Source organism: Eschrichtius robustus, chromosome 8, assembly GCF_028021215.1.
Source record: "Eschrichtius robustus isolate mEscRob2 chromosome 8, mEscRob2.pri, whole genome shotgun sequence".
In the NCBI taxonomy this organism is placed as follows: domain Eukaryota; kingdom Metazoa; phylum Chordata; class Mammalia; order Artiodactyla; family Eschrichtiidae; genus Eschrichtius; species Eschrichtius robustus.
In genome coordinates, this window is record NC_090831.1 from 119,564,218 (window position 1) to 119,583,629 (window position 19,412).

General features: G+C 38.7%; 1 protein-coding gene across 2 annotated transcripts in view; it reads right to left on the reverse strand.

Annotated features, from left to right (window-relative positions):
- Positions 1-19,412, reverse strand: part of TPK1 (thiamin pyrophosphokinase 1) — a 358,052-nt gene that overhangs the window by 282,214 nt on the left and 56,426 nt on the right. For both annotated transcript variants that reach the window (XM_068549611.1, XM_068549612.1), the window contains exon 3: positions 9,400-9,471. In XM_068549611.1, coding sequence (XP_068405712.1) covers positions 9,400-9,471 — 72 coding nt within the window. The remainder of the gene's footprint in view (positions 1-9,399; positions 9,472-19,412) is intronic.

A 19,412-nucleotide genomic window follows, 5' to 3' on the forward strand; every position in this document is an offset into this window, starting at 1 on the left:
CAGGTATCAGTCACTTACAAACAGAACAGAAGGGGAAACAATGATACTATAAAATCAAAGAGCTTGATTATATTTCAATTCATGAAATGCCACATGTGCCTCCCTTTAACCTGTAAGACCTACCAAATTTGTCAAATATTTCATGACTTAAGCCTCATCCAAAATGAACAGAGTATGTTGCCCATACCTTGATATGGTCTTAAGACTGGTTACCAGGGAAATAAAAGAAAGAAATCAAGTGAAGGAAAGTAATTCCTTATTAGGGAAAAAAGGTGTGAGACCATAGATAAACACCTGACACTGACATAATCTGATAATCGATTCATAATCCGATTAACATGGTCACTGCTGTTCTGTGGGTCAAAGGGAAGAGGCAGGGAGAGGTTATGAACTCGTGAAAAATGAGGACATAATTTAAGAAGTCAAACTCCTAGAAATTTGATATATAATCAATCTATGTAAACTTATCCCAGCTAAATGAATGTCTGTTGGGTTTCTTATTTCTTTTCTTTATTTCAATTTTATGTAGTTTGGAGAGCTCTCCTACTATCTCTGAGGACCCTGGTAAGCCTGGTGACCCCAAGATGAGAAACACTGAACCACAACAAGAAATAAACAGAGCTGTTCAAACACAGACATCCCTATCTCTTTCATTTACTATATATGTCAGTGTGAAAAAGGCATTTACTGGAAGAGAAAGCCTGACTCAAAAAAAAAAAAAAAGGAGAGAAAGAGGTTAAGAAGCCTCCAACCATTGGTTCAAGATGGCGGAGTAGAAGGACGTGCTCTCATTCCCTCTTTCGAGAACACCGGAATCACAACTAACTGCTGAACAATCATCCACGGGAAGACACTAGAACTCACCAAAAAAGATATCCCACATCCAAAGACAAAGGAGAAGCCACAATGAGACGGTAGGAGGGGCGCAATCACAAAATCAAATCCCGTAACCGCTGGGTGGGTGACTCACAAACTGGAGAACACTTATACCACAGAAGTCCACCCACTGGAGTGAAGGTTCTGAGCCCCACGTCAGGCTTCCCACCTGGGGGTCCGGCAACGGGAGGAGGAATTCCTAGAGAATCAGACTTTGAACGCTAGCAGGATTTGACTACAGGACTTCGACAGGACTGGGAAAAACAGAGACTCCACTCTTGGAGGGCACACACAAAGCAGTGGGTGCACTGGGACCCTGGGTAGGCTCCACTGTTGGGTCGCCTCAGACCAAACAACCAACAGGGAGGGAACCCAGCCCCACCCATCAGCAGACAAGCATTAAAGTTTTACTGAGCTCTGCCCATCAGAGCAACAGCCAGCTCTACCCACCACCAGTCCCTCCCATCAGGAAACTTCCACAAGCCTCTTAGAGAGCCTCATCCACCAGAGGGCAGACAGCAGAAGCAAGAAGAACTACAATCCTGCAGCCTGTGGAACAAAACCCACATTCACACAAAGATAGACAAGATGAAAAGGCAGAGGGCTATGTACCAGATGAAGAAACAAGATAAAACCCCAGAAAAACAACTAAATGAAGTGGAGATAGGCAACCTCCCAGAAAAAGAATTCAGAATAATGATAGTGAAGATGATCCAGGACCTCGGAAAAAGAATGGAGGCAAAGATCGAGAAGATGCAAGAAATGTTTAACAAAGATCTAGAAGAACTAAAGAACAAACAAACAGAGATGAACAATACAGTAACTGAAATGAAAACTACACTAGAAGGAATCAATAGCAGAATAATTGAGGCAGAAGAACGGATAAGTGACCTGGAAGACAGAATGGTGGAATTCACTGCTGCAGAACAGAATAAAGAAAAAAGAATAAAAAGAAATAAAGACAGCCTAAGAGACCTCTGGGACAACATTAAATGCAACAACATTCACATTACAGGGATCTCAGAAGGAGAAGAGAGAGAGAAAGGACCAGAGAAAATATTTGAAGAGATTACAGTCGAAAACTTCCCTAACATGGGAAAGGAAATAGCCACCCAAGTCCAGGAAGCGCAGAGAGTCCCATACAGGATAAACCCAAGGAGAAACACGCAGAGACACATAGTAATCAAATTGGCAAAAATTAAAGACAACGAAAAATTATTGAAAGAAGCAAGGGAAAAATGACAAATAACATACAAGGGAACTCCAATAAGGTTAACAGCTGATTTCTCGGCAGAAACTCTACAAGCCAGAAGGGAGTGACACGATATACTTAAAGTGATGAAAGGGAAGAATCTACAACCAAGATTACTCATTACTCTACCCACGAAGGATCTCATTCAGATTCAGTGGAGAAATTAAAAGCTTTACAGACAAGCAAAAGCTAAGAGAAATCAGCACCACCAAACCAGCTCTACAACAAATGCTAAAGGAACTTCTCTAAGTGGGCAACACAAGAGAAGAAAAGGACCTACAAAAACAAACCCAAAACAATTAAGAAAATGGTAATAGGGACATACATATCAATAATCACCTTAAACGTGAAAGGATTAAATGCTGCAACCAAAAGACACAGGCTTGCTGAATGGATATAAAAACAGGACCCATACATATGCTGTCTACAAGAGACCCACTTCAGACCTAGGGACACATACAGACTGAAAGTGAGGGGATGGAAAAAGATATTCCATACAACTGGAAATCAAAAGAAAGCTGGAGTAGCGATACTCATATCACATAAAATAGACTTTAAAATAAAGAATGTTACAAGAGACAAGGAAGGACACTACACAATGACAAGGGATCAATCCAAGAAGAAGATATAACAATTATAAATATATATGCACCCAACATAGGAGCACCTCAATACATAAGGCAACTGCTAACAGCTATAAAAGAGGAAATCAACAGTAACACAATTAACAGTGGGGGACTTTAACACCTCACTTACACCAAAGGACAGATCATCCAAACAGAAAATTAATAAGGAAACACAAGCTTTAAATGACACAATAGACCAGATAGATTTAATTGATATTTATAAGACATTCCATCCAAAAACGGCAGATTACACTTTCTTCTCAAGTGTGCACGGAACATTCTCCAGGATAGGTCACATCATGGGTCACAAAATCAAGCTCAGTAAATTTAAGAAAACTGAAATCATACCAAGCATCTTTTCTGACCACAACGCTAAGAGATCAGAAATCAATTACAGGGAAAAAAACGTAAAAAACACCAACACATGGAGGCTAAACAATACGTTACTAAATAACCAAGAGATCACTGAAGAAATCAAAGAGGAAATCAAAAAATACCTACAGACAAATGACAATGAAAACACGACGATCCAAAACCTATGGGATGCAGCAAAAGCAGTTCTAAGAGAGAAGGTTATAGCTATACAAGCCTACCTCAAGAAACAAGAAAAATCTCAAGTAAACAATCTAACCTTACACCTAAAGGAACTAGAGAAAGAAGAACAAACAAAACCCAAAGTTAGCAGAAGGAAAGAAGTCATAAAGATCAGAGCAAAACTAAATGAAATAGAAAGAAAGAACACAATAGCAAAGATCAATAAAACTAAAAGCTGGTTCTTTGAGAAGATAAACAAAATTGATAAACCATTAGCCAGACTCATCAAGAAAAAGAGGGAGAGGACTCAAATCAATAAAATTAGAAATGAAAAAGGAGAAGTTACAACAGACACTGCAGAAATACAAAGCATCCTAAAAGAATACCACAAGCAACTCTATGCCAAAAAAATGGGCAACCTGGAAGAAATGGACAAATTTTTAGAAAGGTATAACCTTCCAAGACTGAACCAGGAAGAAACAGAAAATATGAGCAGACCAATCACAAGTAATGAAATTGAAACTGTGGTTAAAAATCTTCCAACAAACAAAAGTCCAGGACCAGGTGGCTTCATGGGTGAATTCTATCAAACACTTACTGAACAGTTAACATCCATCCTTCTGAAACTCCTCCAAAAAATTGCAGAGGAAGGAAAACTCCCAAACTCATTCTATGAGGCCACCATCACCCTGATACCAAAACCAGACAAAGATACTACCAAAAAAGAATATTACAGACCAATGTCACTGATGAATAGAGATGCAAATATCCTCAACAAAATACTAGCAAACAGAATACAACAACACATTAAAAGGATCATACACAAGTGGGATTTATCCCAGAGATGCAAGGATTCTTCAATATACGCAAATCAATCAATGTGATACCCCATAGTAACAAACTGAAGAATAAAAACCATACGATCATCTCAATAGATGCAGAAAAAGCTTTTGACAAAATTCAACACCCATTTATGATAAAAACTCTCCAGAAAGTGGGCATAGAGGGAACCTACCTCAACACAATAAAGGTCATATATGACAAACCCACAGCAAACATCATTCTCAATGGCGAAAAACGGAAAGCATTTCCTCTAAGATCAGGAAGGAGACAAGGATGTCCACTCTCACCGCTATTATTCAACATAGTTTTGGAAGTCCTAGCCACGGCAATCAGAGAAGAAAAAGAAATAGAAGGAACACAAATTGGAAAAGAAGAAGTAAAACTGTCACTGTTTGCAGATGACAAGATACTATACATAGAGAATCCTAAAGATGCCACCAGAAAACTACTAGAGTTAATCAATGAATCTGGTAAAGTTGCAGGATACAAAATTAATGCACAGAAATCTCTTGCATTCCTATACACTAATGATGAAAAATCTGAAAGAGCAATTAAGGAAACACTCCCATTTACTATTGCAACAAAACGAATAAAATACCTAGGAATAAACCTACCTAGGGAGACAAAAGACCTGTATGCAGAAAACTATAAGACACTAATGAAAGAAATTAAAGATGATACCAAAGATGGAGAGATATACCATGTTCTTGGATTGGAAGAATCGATATTGTGAAAATGACTATACTACCCAAAGCAATCTACAGACTCAATGCAATCCCTGTCAAATTACCAATGGCATTTTTTATGGAACTAGAACCAAAAATCTTAAAATTTGTATGGAGACACAAAAGACCCCGAATAGCCAAAGCAGTCTTGAGGGAAAAAAACCGAGCTGGAAGAATCAGGATCCCTGACTTCAGACTATACTACAAAGCTACAGTAATCAAGACAATATGGTACTGGCACAAAAACAGAAATACAGATCATTGGAATAAGATAAAAAGCCCAGAGATTAACTCACGCACCTATGATCAACTAATCTATGATAAAGGAGGCAAGGATATACAATGGCGAAAAGACAGTCTCTTCAATAAGTGGTGCTGGGAAAACTGGACAGCTACATGTAAAAGAATGAAATTAGAATACTCCCTAACACCATACACAAAAATAAACTCACAATGGATTTGAGACCTAAATATAAGACCAGACACTATAAAACTCTTAGAGGAAAACATAGGAAGAACACTCTTTGACATAAATCACAGCAAGATCTTTTTTGATCCACCTCCTAGAGTAATGGAAATAAAAACACAAATAAACAAATGGGACCTAATGAAACTTCAAAGCTTTTGCACAGCAAAGGAAACCATAAACAGGACGAAAAGACAACCCTCAGAATGGGAGAAAATATTTGCAAATGAATCATCAGACAATGGATTAATCTCCAAAATATATAAACAGCTCATGCAGCTCAATATTAAAAAAACAAACAACCTAATCCAAAAATGGGCCGAAGACCTAAACAGACATTTCTCAAAAGAAGACATACAGATGGCCAAGAAGCACATGAAAAGCTGCTCAACATCACTAATTATTAGAGAAATGCAAATCAAAACTACAATGAGGTATCACCTCACACCAGTTAGAATGGGCATCATCAGAAAATCTACAAACAACAAATGCTGTAGAGGGTATGGAGAAAAGGGAACACTCTTACACTGTTGGTGGGAATGTAAATTGATACAGCCACTATGGAGAACAGTATGGAGGTTCCTTAGAAAACTAAAAATAGAATTACCATATGACACAGCAATCCCACTACTGGGCATATACCCAGAGAAAACCATAATTCAAAAACACACATGCACCCCAATGTTCACTGCAGCACTATTTACAATAGCCAGGACATGGAAGCAACCTAAATGCCCATCGACAGATGAATGGATAAAGAAGTTGTGGTACATATATACAATGGAATATTACTCAGCCATAAAAAGGAACGAAATTGGGTCATTTGTAGAGACATGGATGCATCTATAGACTGTCATACAGAGTGAAGTAAGTCAGAAAGAGAAAAACAAATATCGTATATTAATGCATATATGTGGACCCTAGAAAATGGTACAGATGAAGTGGTTTGCAGGGCAGAAAATGAGACACAGATGCAGAGAACAAACGTACGGACACCAAGGGGGGAAAGCAGAGGGGGTGGGGGTGGTGGTGTGATGAATTGGGAGATTGGGATTGACATGTATACACTGATGTGTATAAAATGGGTGACTAATAAGAACCCGCTGTATAAAAAAATAAAATTAAACTTTAAAAACTAATTAATTAATTAAATGATCAAGAAAATAACCAAGTTCAGAAATGCAGTTTTGGAGGTTTGTGTTAAGATTCCTTATGATGGATATTCCATGCTGTATTTTGTCACACCCTTTCTGCTGGATATTTAGGTTATTTCCAGTTTTCTCCCATCATTAATAAGGTTGAGTTTCTTGCTTGTAAACCTTTGCTTATGTCTTTGGTTGTTTCCCCCCACACTCCGCTCTGGATGAATTCCCAGAAGTGGAATTACACAATTTAAAGAAATACGCTTTCTTTTATGACTCACTGCGTATTGCCAAAAAGGGTGTACATTTCAGTCTTTTATAGACAGTTCATGACTGTGCCAGTTCCTCCCCCACCCCCCCCAAAAAAAAGAGGTTAAGAAATCTTGAGGGCAATAGTCACAAAGGCCAATAATCTCTGATCGCTACGGAAAGTTAGTGAGAAACTCACTAACTATACTTCTGTCGTTTTATCTACCTACCTACCAAATACTTTATGTCCCCAGATTAAACCCAGAGTACAAAACGCTAGACATGTAGGGCTATTATTCCAAGGCTTGTGACCAAGAAAATCATTAAAACTTCACGATGCACTAAAGGGAAAACACACTCAAAAACTTTTATAATCTTAATCTCCCTTGAATCCCTCCTTTAGTCATTTAAACTAGACTTTATAACATGCCACTTAAACATTGCAGGAAGAAATTAAAACCTTCAAAGTAGTCTTTCCCCTGAAACGAATCTCAGGAAATACCTACTCAACAGAAGCCCTTGGCCTATAGGTTAAAGGTAAAATATAGATTTTATATAAGAGACTTATATTGTGTAGCAGCCTTCAAATTTTTCTGTGTTTTAGGCTAGCAGTCCAGCTTCCACCCCTTAATTTCTGCTCCTGTCAAATCTTCACATCCACAGAAATTACAGAAAATGTTGTACATATGAGTTCAACAGGAACAGCATGGCAGCCCCCAGCCATGACTTACTTGCTGAAATGAAATCCCAAACCACAATGCTGACTTCCCTCCCAAACCCACGACGCTGCTTTTTTCTGGGGCTCTCTCTGTTGTGAAAAGCAACAACTCAAGCTCAGAGTTTCCCTGTTTCATTGCCTTTACTTGGAAGAACAGCAAGACAAACATAAACCCACAGCCTGTTATGAGATTCACAAAAAACCTATTCCTTAGTCTTTGTTAACAGATCTGATTTTTATAATGGTTCATGGCTCCAAAAAAGCCAAGAATTATCCTAGAGGCATATATGAAAGAATTTAACACTTCAATAACCTAAAGAAAAGTTATTTTGGAAATGAGAACTATCTAACCATTTCAGTACACAGGACACTTTAGATACCTTTACTTCTCTTCATGTATATTGATACATACTAACCAAGTGTTCATTTGTTCATGCAAATCAAATGATTAGCGGGTTAATGTCAGGCCTGAGACTTTTTCAGATCAAATTCACTGCAGAAAAACTAATGAGATGAAGAACTTCAATCAGCTCAAAAATCTACATCATTTCACACTACGTGCAAAACAGGACCATTAACTCCCCAAAGTATGAGCCTTAAGATGTGGTTTTCATTATCCAAGGTTTCCAACAGTTCCTATCAATGAATATTTTGTCTATTTCTAATGTTTGCAGTAAAACACAGTTGCTCACACACTCTCCTAAAATCATCATAAAACCTGATGTAATAAGTTCAGGTAGAAAAGACGTGCCTAAGCAGTTTGCTTTGGTATTTAATAGCAATATCAACCATATTAAATTCTCTCTTTTATTCCTTGTAATTACTAAGCAATTATGCGCCAGACACAGCACTAGGCAATAGAGATAAAGTGACAAAAAAGACCTTTTGGCCTTATGGTACCCAAATAACTACCTAATTACAAGTAAATGAGTAGTAAGTGCTATGAAAGATAATACTTAAGTAATTGTCCGTGAGGGCAATGTTAGTACAACTATAATGTGAGAGTTTACATTACCCAACTTAAAGATGGCTAAGTTTAGAATACCAAGAGTTTTCATCGTGATCCTATCGGACAAGAAAAATTCTTTTCACAAAATCATGTATAATGATTTATTCCCCCTAGTATCACAACTACCTTTGTCCAGATGTGAGCTTATTAACATAATACATTTGCACTCTAAGACACACAAGCTTAATGATGAAAATAACTAAAGAATTCTGGGCTGATGAGACAGGATCAGGCATATGCTTCAATATGTCACAAATCAAGTTCTTCTGCCTATCATTTGACCCAAAACTTACATTGATAACATAGCAGAAGGATCCCTTTGAAAAAAAATCTCAAGATTTCATTAAAGAAGCGCAGAGGTTCAAAACAGCAAATGCTATTTAACATCACTTTCTTGAGTTCATTCCATAAAAATCAAAGAATAATATAAAAGAGTTAATAGAACCTATTTTTGACATGAAACCTCACAGGAGTTTAATTTTGTGAAACTATTCCATTTTTAACTATATTTTTCAGAATCCCTAGAGATTCTAATATATTGGCAACATGTCTTCTGTTTTAATGTTGCAAATCCAGTCACCCTGCAGATACCTAATTACTGAATGCCGGAATGAGGGAGGCTTGCGGATGCTTTTTGCTGTCACTGGTGCCAAAAATATTTACACTTGAACAAATACTTGTTGAGTACTCAGGATAAACATCCATACAGTAGTTAACGATATGCAATAGAGTGATGTTATATTGTAATTCTGTCCCTGGAGGTCCACGCTGTGGAAACCACATGTATAAACAGGTTAACGGAGAAGCAAAAATGGATTCTTCTGATAATTCAATAATTAAATCACCTTATTTTAAATTCCACTTTTTGGTATTCCAGCTGGGTTCTGGGATATTTAACAGTCACATTAGTCCCAAGTAGAGTAAGAAAGCAAAGAAATATAAATGCTAATTAAGGTTACCTTTGCACCAAAGATGACGAAAACATTTGTCCAAAGGCTGATTCAGAATCACAAGGCAGTATTTCAAACTCCCTATGGGGAAAAAAAGCAAAATAAAGTAAACAAGTGAACCAAGTCTTTCATTCCCCTCATATGAGTCTGGAATCATACTCTCTTAGATCAGATTTGCAGTCTACACAGAGCTAAATTTTAATCACAGCTAATTTCTTACACCTGAATTTTAAAAGATACCATAGGTTAATTGGATCTACTTTATTCAGTATGTCCATCACATTACTATATTGCTGAGGAATTTATCATAAAAATAGTTTATCATAAAGACAATTGGGTACGCTTCTTTTTGTACAGGGTGTGCAGCAAAAATGCCCTTGATGTGAATTCTTATCCTTTTGATATATGTAACACTTTGATTCAAGTACCCTTCTACCTGGCTGGTCTGCTATCATCTTGACGTTGTTTGCCAAGCAGCGTGGGTCTAATGGGTGTGTACTTTCACATGCATTTTCATCCTCATTTATTCATATTCTCTCCTTCACTTTCATTCTCTCCCTCCACCCAGAGTTATCTTGAACTCTCCAATGTAAGACTTTGTTTCCACAAAATCCTACTAGTTCTTTTCATGACTCTTTTATTCCAAGTGTTTAGATGACACTCAAAAGACTAAGGAAGATGGAAAAAAGTTACTTCTCCAACAATCGTTTCAAGCCTTTTATAATGTACTGTAAATAGTGCAAAGCAGAATGCAATCAGGCTGTTGAAAATCTGTCATTCAGCTCAGTCCAAGCACTCCATTTCATTTATGGAAAGAAATGTTTGTTTGGTGATAAGAAAAATTAACTTTTTTTTAAAGCAATCTCAGTGTTAGAAATGGAACAAGATAAGGAAATGAAAAGGGGATGGCATCATCCACAGCAAACGTTATTAAGTGCCGATTATATACCAGGCACTAGGAGTGCAAAGAGGAATAAGATTACAGGGTATCTGCGAGATAAAACATTTATAATAAAGACGATTTATTCCACAATACAGTACAACACAAGGATATGAAGAGTGCTGGGTAACAGATAAATGAATGTGGCAGAAGTTCAAAGCCTAGAAAGTCAGTAAGATCTGGAGTCATCCTAGAAATCTTTGTGATATGCAGATTTTTGAACTTGATCTTTAAAAAAAGGAGCTGGACAGAATAAAGCAAAGCACATTCCAGACAAGGAAAACAACACACAGGAAGCTGCCATCCTTTGCCAGTAGGACTGTTACCATGGAAAGTTGAAGAAGCAACACCCTAATGACGTGCACCTAAGACATGAATACTAACATCCCAGATTTTAGACATGCTGTTTAGGATGACGGAGGAATTTCAATCGAGGCACCAGGAAGTATTCAGAGTGATAGAGAAATGAGTAGTAAAGGCAATTTATGTATAACGGGGGATCATCCATACAGAGATGATAGCTAAAGGTCAAAGCACAGACACAAGCTGAGATACTACAAAGAAAGAGCAGAGAGAGAAAAGAACAAATTACGAACACAAAATCGTCATGTTTTGCTCACCGTTACAGAACAGAAGGACGTCAACAAAGGAAATACAGAAGAAAAAGCCAGAAACGTAAAAGAACTAAGAGGGTAATTCCAAGAATGTGCCGTCAATAACACAGCATGCTAAGGAGACGTCACGGAGACTAGACAATGAGAAAAGGCCAACGAGGGTGGGAAAATCTCAAAGAAAAGTAAAAATTCACGGAGGCAGCCTCAAGATAGTAAAGAGAACAAGGAGTTAGAAAACTGAGAGATGCCTCTTCTTAAAAAGTAAAAACTGAACTGTGAGAAATGGGGGAAAAAGGCAGCATAGCCCAGAGAAGGTATTTTAAATATAGAAAATATTATATTCGAATTAGGAGGAGGGAAGTAAGAGAGAGAAGGGAAATAACCTATTTATTCATTTAACAGGTATTTATAGAGCACAAAGTAGTCTTGTTCAGGAATCAACACTCCCTCCCCCCTCCCCCTGCCCTATGGCTTACATACTATTGATAAAAACAGGTGTTGAGATTGAGGCACAGGATGACCTACCACAGAGACATACAAAATTGAGGTAGAGGCAGAGTACGGTCAATTTATTTATAAGAAAGTAAACAAGAAACAAAGTGAAGATGTGGAAGTCAAATGGAACATTTAAAACGACTGCTGTAAGAAACGGACTACAGGAGCTGAGAGTCCACAGGTTTAAAAACAGGAATTCAGTTGGGGTTAACTAACAGACATAGGACATCAGATCTGCCTATAATTCAGGACTTTTCCCACCAACTCTTTTTTTCTTTTAGGGCAGGCCAGCTAGTTTATTCATATTGAATCTAAACCTTAGATCTCTGGCTTAACAATAACACAGGAAACCTTTAAAGACACAATAAATATTGCGCTAAATCAGAGATGGTTTAAACCAGTCATATAACTTCTAATACTCTGGGTTGGCAACTACAGCATGACAAATTATATACATAAAGCTATTTAGGTACTAGGATCTGATGTTCTTTCCTTTTCTTATCTAGACTCCTCTGGGAGTAGAAACAGGAATCGGTGTAAACAAGTAAGACGGTGATGACAGCTGGTTTGAGAAGTGGCAAAATCACTTGTCAAGAGGTAAAGGGAAGCACGGAGGCATCTTTGGGCAGCGTTAGAGTGAATGACTGTGGCAGAGACCAGTGACTGTCTCACAATATTCATTCTCCTCTTCTTTAACAACAGAAACCTGAGGGGTTATTTTGGTTTTGGTTTTTACTTTGTTTGCTTTTCTGTTTTTTGTCTTACTGGGCACATCATTGTCCAGGTGAAAAACCATCTCTCAGACGCCTTTGCAGCAACATGTAGTCATAAGACTGAGTCCTGGCCAAGAAGATACACAAGAGAGCTTTATATGTTACTTCCACGGGGGCTCCATAAAGTGGAGGGGGCCTTTCCTTCCGCTTCCTTTCTTCCTCCATCCTGCCATCTGGAGCAAGACTGATGAATGAATGAAAGTCTAGCAGCCACTTGGGATCCTAAGAACAAGGGCAACAGCCTGAAAGAGCCTGGGTTCCTTGGTCCCTGATGATTCCATGAAGCCTCCATCCCAGCACTTCAATGCCTGGCTCCAGACTTCTTTTATATGAGAAAAAACTAAACTCCTATTTTATTTAAGCCAATAGTATTTGGGGTTTCACTATTTTGTAGAGAGAAACTGAATTTTAATTAATGCAATGACCATGGTCCAGGCTGGGTTATGGTAAAAGACGATCTAGAGAGGAACTGGAGAAGACGAAGAGGAAGCAAGCATCAAAACACGGGAAGACGTTAACTCATTCATTCATTCAACAGGGATGAGACACATAGCCTGGCACACGGTAAGTGCTCAATGTAATGTTAATGGCAAGGAGCTAATAATTTGGATAAACCAATGGTCCTTTAATCTTTGGCAAGATCTGCAGTGCTAGAGGAGGCATTTGACAGTATTGTATGCGTGTGTAAGTGAACGAGCAAACTACTCTCTGTCACTGATTCTTTGATATGTGAACTCAGTATTTTTGTGGCTCAAAGAACAATCTGATGAAGGGGAAAAGCATTATTATCCACCTTACTGCTCCTCTAAACGCCTACTTTCATTAAGGTAGTATCTGCGAAAGCACTTTTGCAAAGAATGAAGCCATTTGAAAATTTATAGCACATTTATGATATATTAATGATGCTATCAATAATCAATTTCTATACTTACGCTAAAACTACAACTTTTTAAACAGAGTGCTCTAAGGCAGTCTCGAAGAGAAATACAGGATAAGTCAAAATCCTTGAATTGCTTTCTCAAAGGGGTTTCAATTATAGAGGATGCAAAATCCCTGATCCTGGATGTGTCAAAACCAAAGTACTCCAGGCTGCCTGGAAACCTTGAATTAAGTACAAAGGCCCAAGTTCACGACATGAAAAGAAAAATAAAAAATGATGTCAAATCATCAGCCTTGAGCTAAAAAAGCAAATGGGCCCTCTGAAGATTAAGGACTAGTTAAACAATACAAGTTCAGGGACTTCCCTGGAGGCGCAGTGGTTAAGAACCTGCCTGCCAATGCAGGGGACACGGGTTCGAGCCTTGGTCTGGGGAGATCCCACATGCCGCACATGCCGTGGAGCAACTAAGCCTGTGCGCCACAACTACTGAGCCAGCAATCTAGAGCCCGCGAGCCACAACTACGGAGCCCGCGCACCTAGAGCCCGTGCTCCGCAACAAGAGGAGCCACCGCAATGAGAAGCCCGCGCACCGCAACGAAGAGTAGCCCTCGCTCACCACAACTAGAGAAAGGCGGCGCGCAGCAACGAAGACCCAACGCAGCCAAAGATAAATAAATCAATTAAAAAAAAAAAAAACTTAGGGGAGGGAAGGAGAAAGGGAGGGAGGGAAAGAGAGATAAGGAGAGAAGAAAGAAAGAAAGGAAGGAGGGCGAGAGGAATAAAGGAAGGGAAAAGATATGAATTTTGGATTTACATCAATTACCACAAATGATAAATCTACCCGTAAGTATACAGGACAATGATCTCAAGTTCACTGTATATCAGAGTCAACGGTAAAACAACAACAACAAAAGAGCCAATCTCCTATCCTAGAGAGTCTGTCTCAAATGTATCTGCCACAGGGCCTGTGTATCATGATTTTTTATAAGCATTATAAGAGAGTCTAATTGGTAATCAAAATTGAGAACCACTGGTCCAGCGCCTCAAGCTAATGATAGTAGAAAGCCATCATAAATAGCAACATTTAAAATACTGTTCATTTCATCTTTATCTCACTCTTTTTAATTGCTATTTTCTGAAAAATGTGTATATATATATCTCATAATGATAATTATTTGTTATTTTTTTAAATAAATAAACATAATTCGTTGCTTTTTCTTTAACTGATATGGTATGTGATCAAAGAGGATTTGAAGACCACTACTCTAAATGAAAATACATTGAAATAAAACAATTCACAACAGAAAAATAATTCCCTGAAATGCATTAGCAAGTTATCTAGGATTTCAGATCTCTGTTTAAAAAAAATACTGGAACTCAGATAAAATCTATATTAGCCAAAACATATGCCAGTCATTATATATAATAGCTATTTTGTCAGAGGACCAATGACTATTATTATGACTCTCTCATCCCTAAATGTATTTCAATTAAACAATGAAAACTCTAGGGCACTGAATTTCATTTTTATATTGCACAAACTTCTATATTTAAGAGCAGTATTTTTTGTTAAATGTGCATAGGGAAATCAAAACTGTCAAGTCAATTCGTTCTTTGAGGAAATAAATTGCATGCAGACAAAGCACAACTATTAAAAAGCTCTGAACAAATATTCCATACCAAAGTCTATTAAAAAATCAAATTACTAATGGACTAAGAATTGGTAAGCCATATATAAGAAATTGCTTCAGAGAAAGTAAACAAAGAGGAGACATCAACAGATGCTTCCTGAGAAATCTCTCTTGCCCACCCCCACGAAGCGTGACCATTCAATACACACTGGTTACACCAACGTAATAATAAATTGTGCTCCCTTCCACGGACAAGTGTCCTGGTTCGGATGATAAGTTACGTGGTCCCTCTTCTACATCATCTTCAGGTTCCCCCCCCACCTCTCTGCTTCAGTCTTCAGCAAAACGCACTTCAGTGCGATTTTGATCCCACTGCCTCCTGGAAATAACTATTGCCAGGTGCACTGATGACCTCCTGTTGTAAAATTCAACAGCTAAATCTCAATGCTCATCTTGCAAAAGCATCTCAGTAGCATAACCGAGGATATCACTTCTCACATCCTTCCTGAATCATATTCTTCCCTTGACTTCTCAGAAAACACCAGCTCCTGGTGCTCTTCCTATCTGACAGGCCACGCCTTCTCAGTTTTCTTTGCTGCTTACTGCTCATGTGCATAGAAAGCACTCGACAGGTATTTGTTGAGTAGCTCATTCAACTCTGACTCTATGCCCATTTACAATAAATTTGCCCAGAGACCAATGGCTCCATATCCAATACAATTCCTCACAGAATGAAATAACACCCTCATAAAACACAGTGACCCTTTCTAGGTCCTGGGACCCTGAATACTACTCTTAAATGAATACTATACAAAATGTTCCAGGAAGGGTACTAGAGAAGACAGCAACAAAAACCAATCATCTTGTCTTAAAACAGCGAAATGGCGTTTTGACCATAGGAAAGGGAGGGAGGGAGGAACTGGAGGTGGTCCCACAGAAGTGCAACTACAAAATTAAAGAGTTTGTAAACATTTTCTGTGAGAACAGATTAAGCCTTTTAAAACTAAATGGGTGTTTACATTTGGCACCTATTTAGGGGAAAAAAAAGAGATCCATGTAATAATATCCCATTGAGTCCTATAGACCTGGGCATATACCTAATCATTGTCATTCAAACTTTTAGGTTGAAAGTGTAAACAGATTCTGACTGGGTTAAATCAGTTTCCATCTAAGAACATTAGCTCCCATGATGCAGCAGGAATGGGTGTGTCCAGGTTTGGTATTCCTAATGTTAAACACTATGCCACTAAAAACAAAATGCCCCAATAAATTCTCACAGGAACCCACAAATGCTAGAAATGCATGTTAGTTCAGAAAAAGAACAGTTTGTATTTTAAAACTCGTAAGCTTCTACTGTGTAAGAAGTAGGGGGAATAGGGAAGGGAGGGTAAGTCTGACAATGCTTTGAGTCTTTCTGGACATAAAAGGAGAAGGTAGCCTTGCCAAGGTCAGCCATATTCTTGTTCCCACTAATCACACCCTCGCTATAAGCCAAACGAAGGAAGCCATGTTCTTCCACTTGGCACACTGACACTTCAAGTTGCTGACAGAGTTCAAAGTTGCTCCATCAACTATCCCTTGCCCAGCTGACCTGGGCCACCGTAAACCACATTCTCCATCAATCAAGAAAATCAATCATTGCCCAGCAACCTCCAGATGTGATGTCATAACCCTAACGATTCATCATCAAGCACTAAAAATTTTAGTCCATCACACTGGTTTTGACGTGTTGACAGCTGGGTCCAATATAGTGCTCGTACTTGAAAAGTCAGTTCAAAACGTTTTCTGAAAGCAGAATCCATGTAAGTGTGGCACGTGCTTCTAAAACAAACACAGGGCCTACGTGTTATCCTTAGGCTACTCCTGCAACCCCAATCCATTTCCAACCACCTCCGAAAACGCAGAATCCCTTTCACCGGCCAGCAACAGAAGGAGGGCAAAGGAGTTCAAAGAGGTTCAACCTGCCAGTAAATACTCCCTTTTAATACCTTCTCTAGACCTCCTGCTTGGATTTGCTCAGTTATGGTGAGAACCATTTGGGGGACGCATGCGCATCAAAACTTGGTGGGCGACACTCGTAACAAAACTATGAATAAATGATGACAACATGGAGACCTTTTCTTTCTTCTTTTTTAATACTCCTTAAAGAGGACTGGCTCAAGAGTCACACCCATACTAATAATCAAAATAAGTCCAAATCAAGCTAAACTGGGACATATTCAAACCACAGAATGATGGTCTCGGAGACCTATAGTTTGTAAGGAGAAAACGGACTTTTATTTGGAGTTTCAGAGTTCACTAAACACATTCCACTGCCTTCTTAAATTGACAGTGATTACACAGCACACTACCAAGGGATCAAAGGACTTCTGAATAAAACAGAAGTTTTTTTGTTTCCTCTTTTTTTAATAAGTTTTTTTTTTTTTTTGGCTGCATTGGGTCTTCATTGCTGCGCACAGGCTTTCTTCTAGTTGCAGTGAGCGGGGTCTACTCTTCGTTGCGGTGTGTGGGCTTCTCATTGCGGTGGCTTCTCTTGTTGTGGAGCGTGGGCTCTAGGCACATGGGCTTCAGTAGTTGTGGCATGCGGGCTCAGTAGTTGTGGCTCGTGGGCCCTAGAGGCAGGCTCAGTAGTTGTGGCACACAGGCTTATCTGCTCCGTGGCATGTGGGATCTTCCCGGACCAGGGCTCGAACCCCTGTGCCCTGCATTGGCATGCGGATTCTTAACCACTGTGCCACCAGGGAAGCCCTGTTTCCTCTTTTGAGAGAAGAAAATACATAGATTTAAACTCAGAAGAACTGTGTACCATGAACTAATTCTGATTATACCATATCAAGAGTCAAACCCAGAGGCTTCCCTGGTGGCGCAGTGGTTGAGACTCTGCCTGCCAATGCAGGGGACACGGGTTCGAGCCCTGGTCTGGGAGGATCCCACATGCCGCGGAGCGGCTGGGCCCGTGAGCCACAATTGCTGAGCCTGCGCGTCTGGAGCCTGTGCTCCGCAACAAGAGAGGCCGCGATAGTGAGAGGCCCGCGCACCGCGATGAAGAGTGGCCCCCGCTTGCCGCAACTAGAGAAAGCCCTCGCACAGAAACGAAGACCCAACACAGTCAAAAATAAATAAATAAATAAATAAATAATTTTTTTAAAAAATTGCTTGCATTAGATCTATTCAATTAAAAAAAAAAAAAAAGAGTCAAACCCACACAAGTGGAAATCTTACTAAACTCAGGGTAGGTGACCATTTTTATCCCATGGGCACTGTGGGCTTTTAGAGAATTCAAGAGCAAGGCCTACAGTCAGTAGGCAGATATTTGACACCAGTAAATGATGTGCACTAGGTTGCAGGTAAGCACTCTGACACACAACACCTTAGTGGCATTAATCAGATCCAGGTCCAGGTGAAGTAAACAGAAAAGATCAGGTTTCTCTACTACTCCTTCTTTTTTCTGTTTTCATAGAATGATATCTACACAAAATAGTCTATAAGCAAGGGTATCCAAAGGGTTTGTTTTTTATTTTTAATAGAAAAAGAATGAAAACAATCCATTAGCGGTGGCCTTTGCTATGTCCCACACAGTGGAACAGCTCTGTATTATTTATTGTGGAAAAACCTCCAAGATAAAAATAAGTGGAAAAAGCAAATAAATGGATATGTTACACAACCATGTGTGTAAAAATTTTTAAATATACATGTATTTTTGCAAATGCCAAGAATGTCAAAGAAGAAAACTGTTAGCTGGAGCACGAAAACAGAAGGGAGCATTACTTTTTACCTGTTAATCTTTCGTATGGAATTTGGTACCCTGAGCTTATATTACTAAAAAAGAAAAAAGTAAAATAAACAAGTTTAACTGATGGAAAGAAAAGAACCCTTCCCAGGCAATGTTCGCCACCCCAAATAAGACGGTGGCCAACAATCTTTAAATACCACATTGGAACATAACAAAGAGTCACTAAAATAACAGAGTATTTAGGTTTCAGAGTAAGAATTAAGAGCAGATTTGTGTAACACTATCTAGCTTTCTTTCCTCCCAAAATTATCAAGTAATTTATGCTAATTAGACTAAGTGGATTTAAAAGTCCTTTAAAAAGCTAGGAAAAGAGACTTACAACAGGATTCTCATGGCAGCAAAGGGAGATGTGATTTACTCTGTTTCAAAGAGCAAAAGAGAGAGTTTTTTCCTCCACTGAAATATGTTGTAGAGAACTTAGAAAATATTTGTTCTTCAAAGCTTAGGATAAGATTTTTATAAATCAATGTTAACCTTAAGAATTTACCCATGTCCCAATTCCCAATTCTATTAGTATTTTCATAGTTCTCTCACATGGAACATTTCTCTTCATCAGTAGTTACCAGACATGAACACGAAAAAGGTATAACATGTTAAAACCAATTATCTTCAGAGAATGAGAATAAAAAAGGGAGAAGGAAATCATTAACTTTTTCTGCATTTGCCTGTGTCATATAAATTCTTAAATCAAGTCTGTATTATATTTAAAAGCTTTTTTAAAAGGAGGTAAAAGGGGAAATTTATGAGCCAAGACAGCACATTACATCAGATTAGAAAACTGAGAACATGCAGGCCTAGACCTCAAAATGACGTTTCTATCAGAAAAGAAAAAGTTGCCGTAAGTGGGTAAGGTTGGGGAGAGGGAGGAAGCAGCACCAGCCACGTGTCACTTAAAG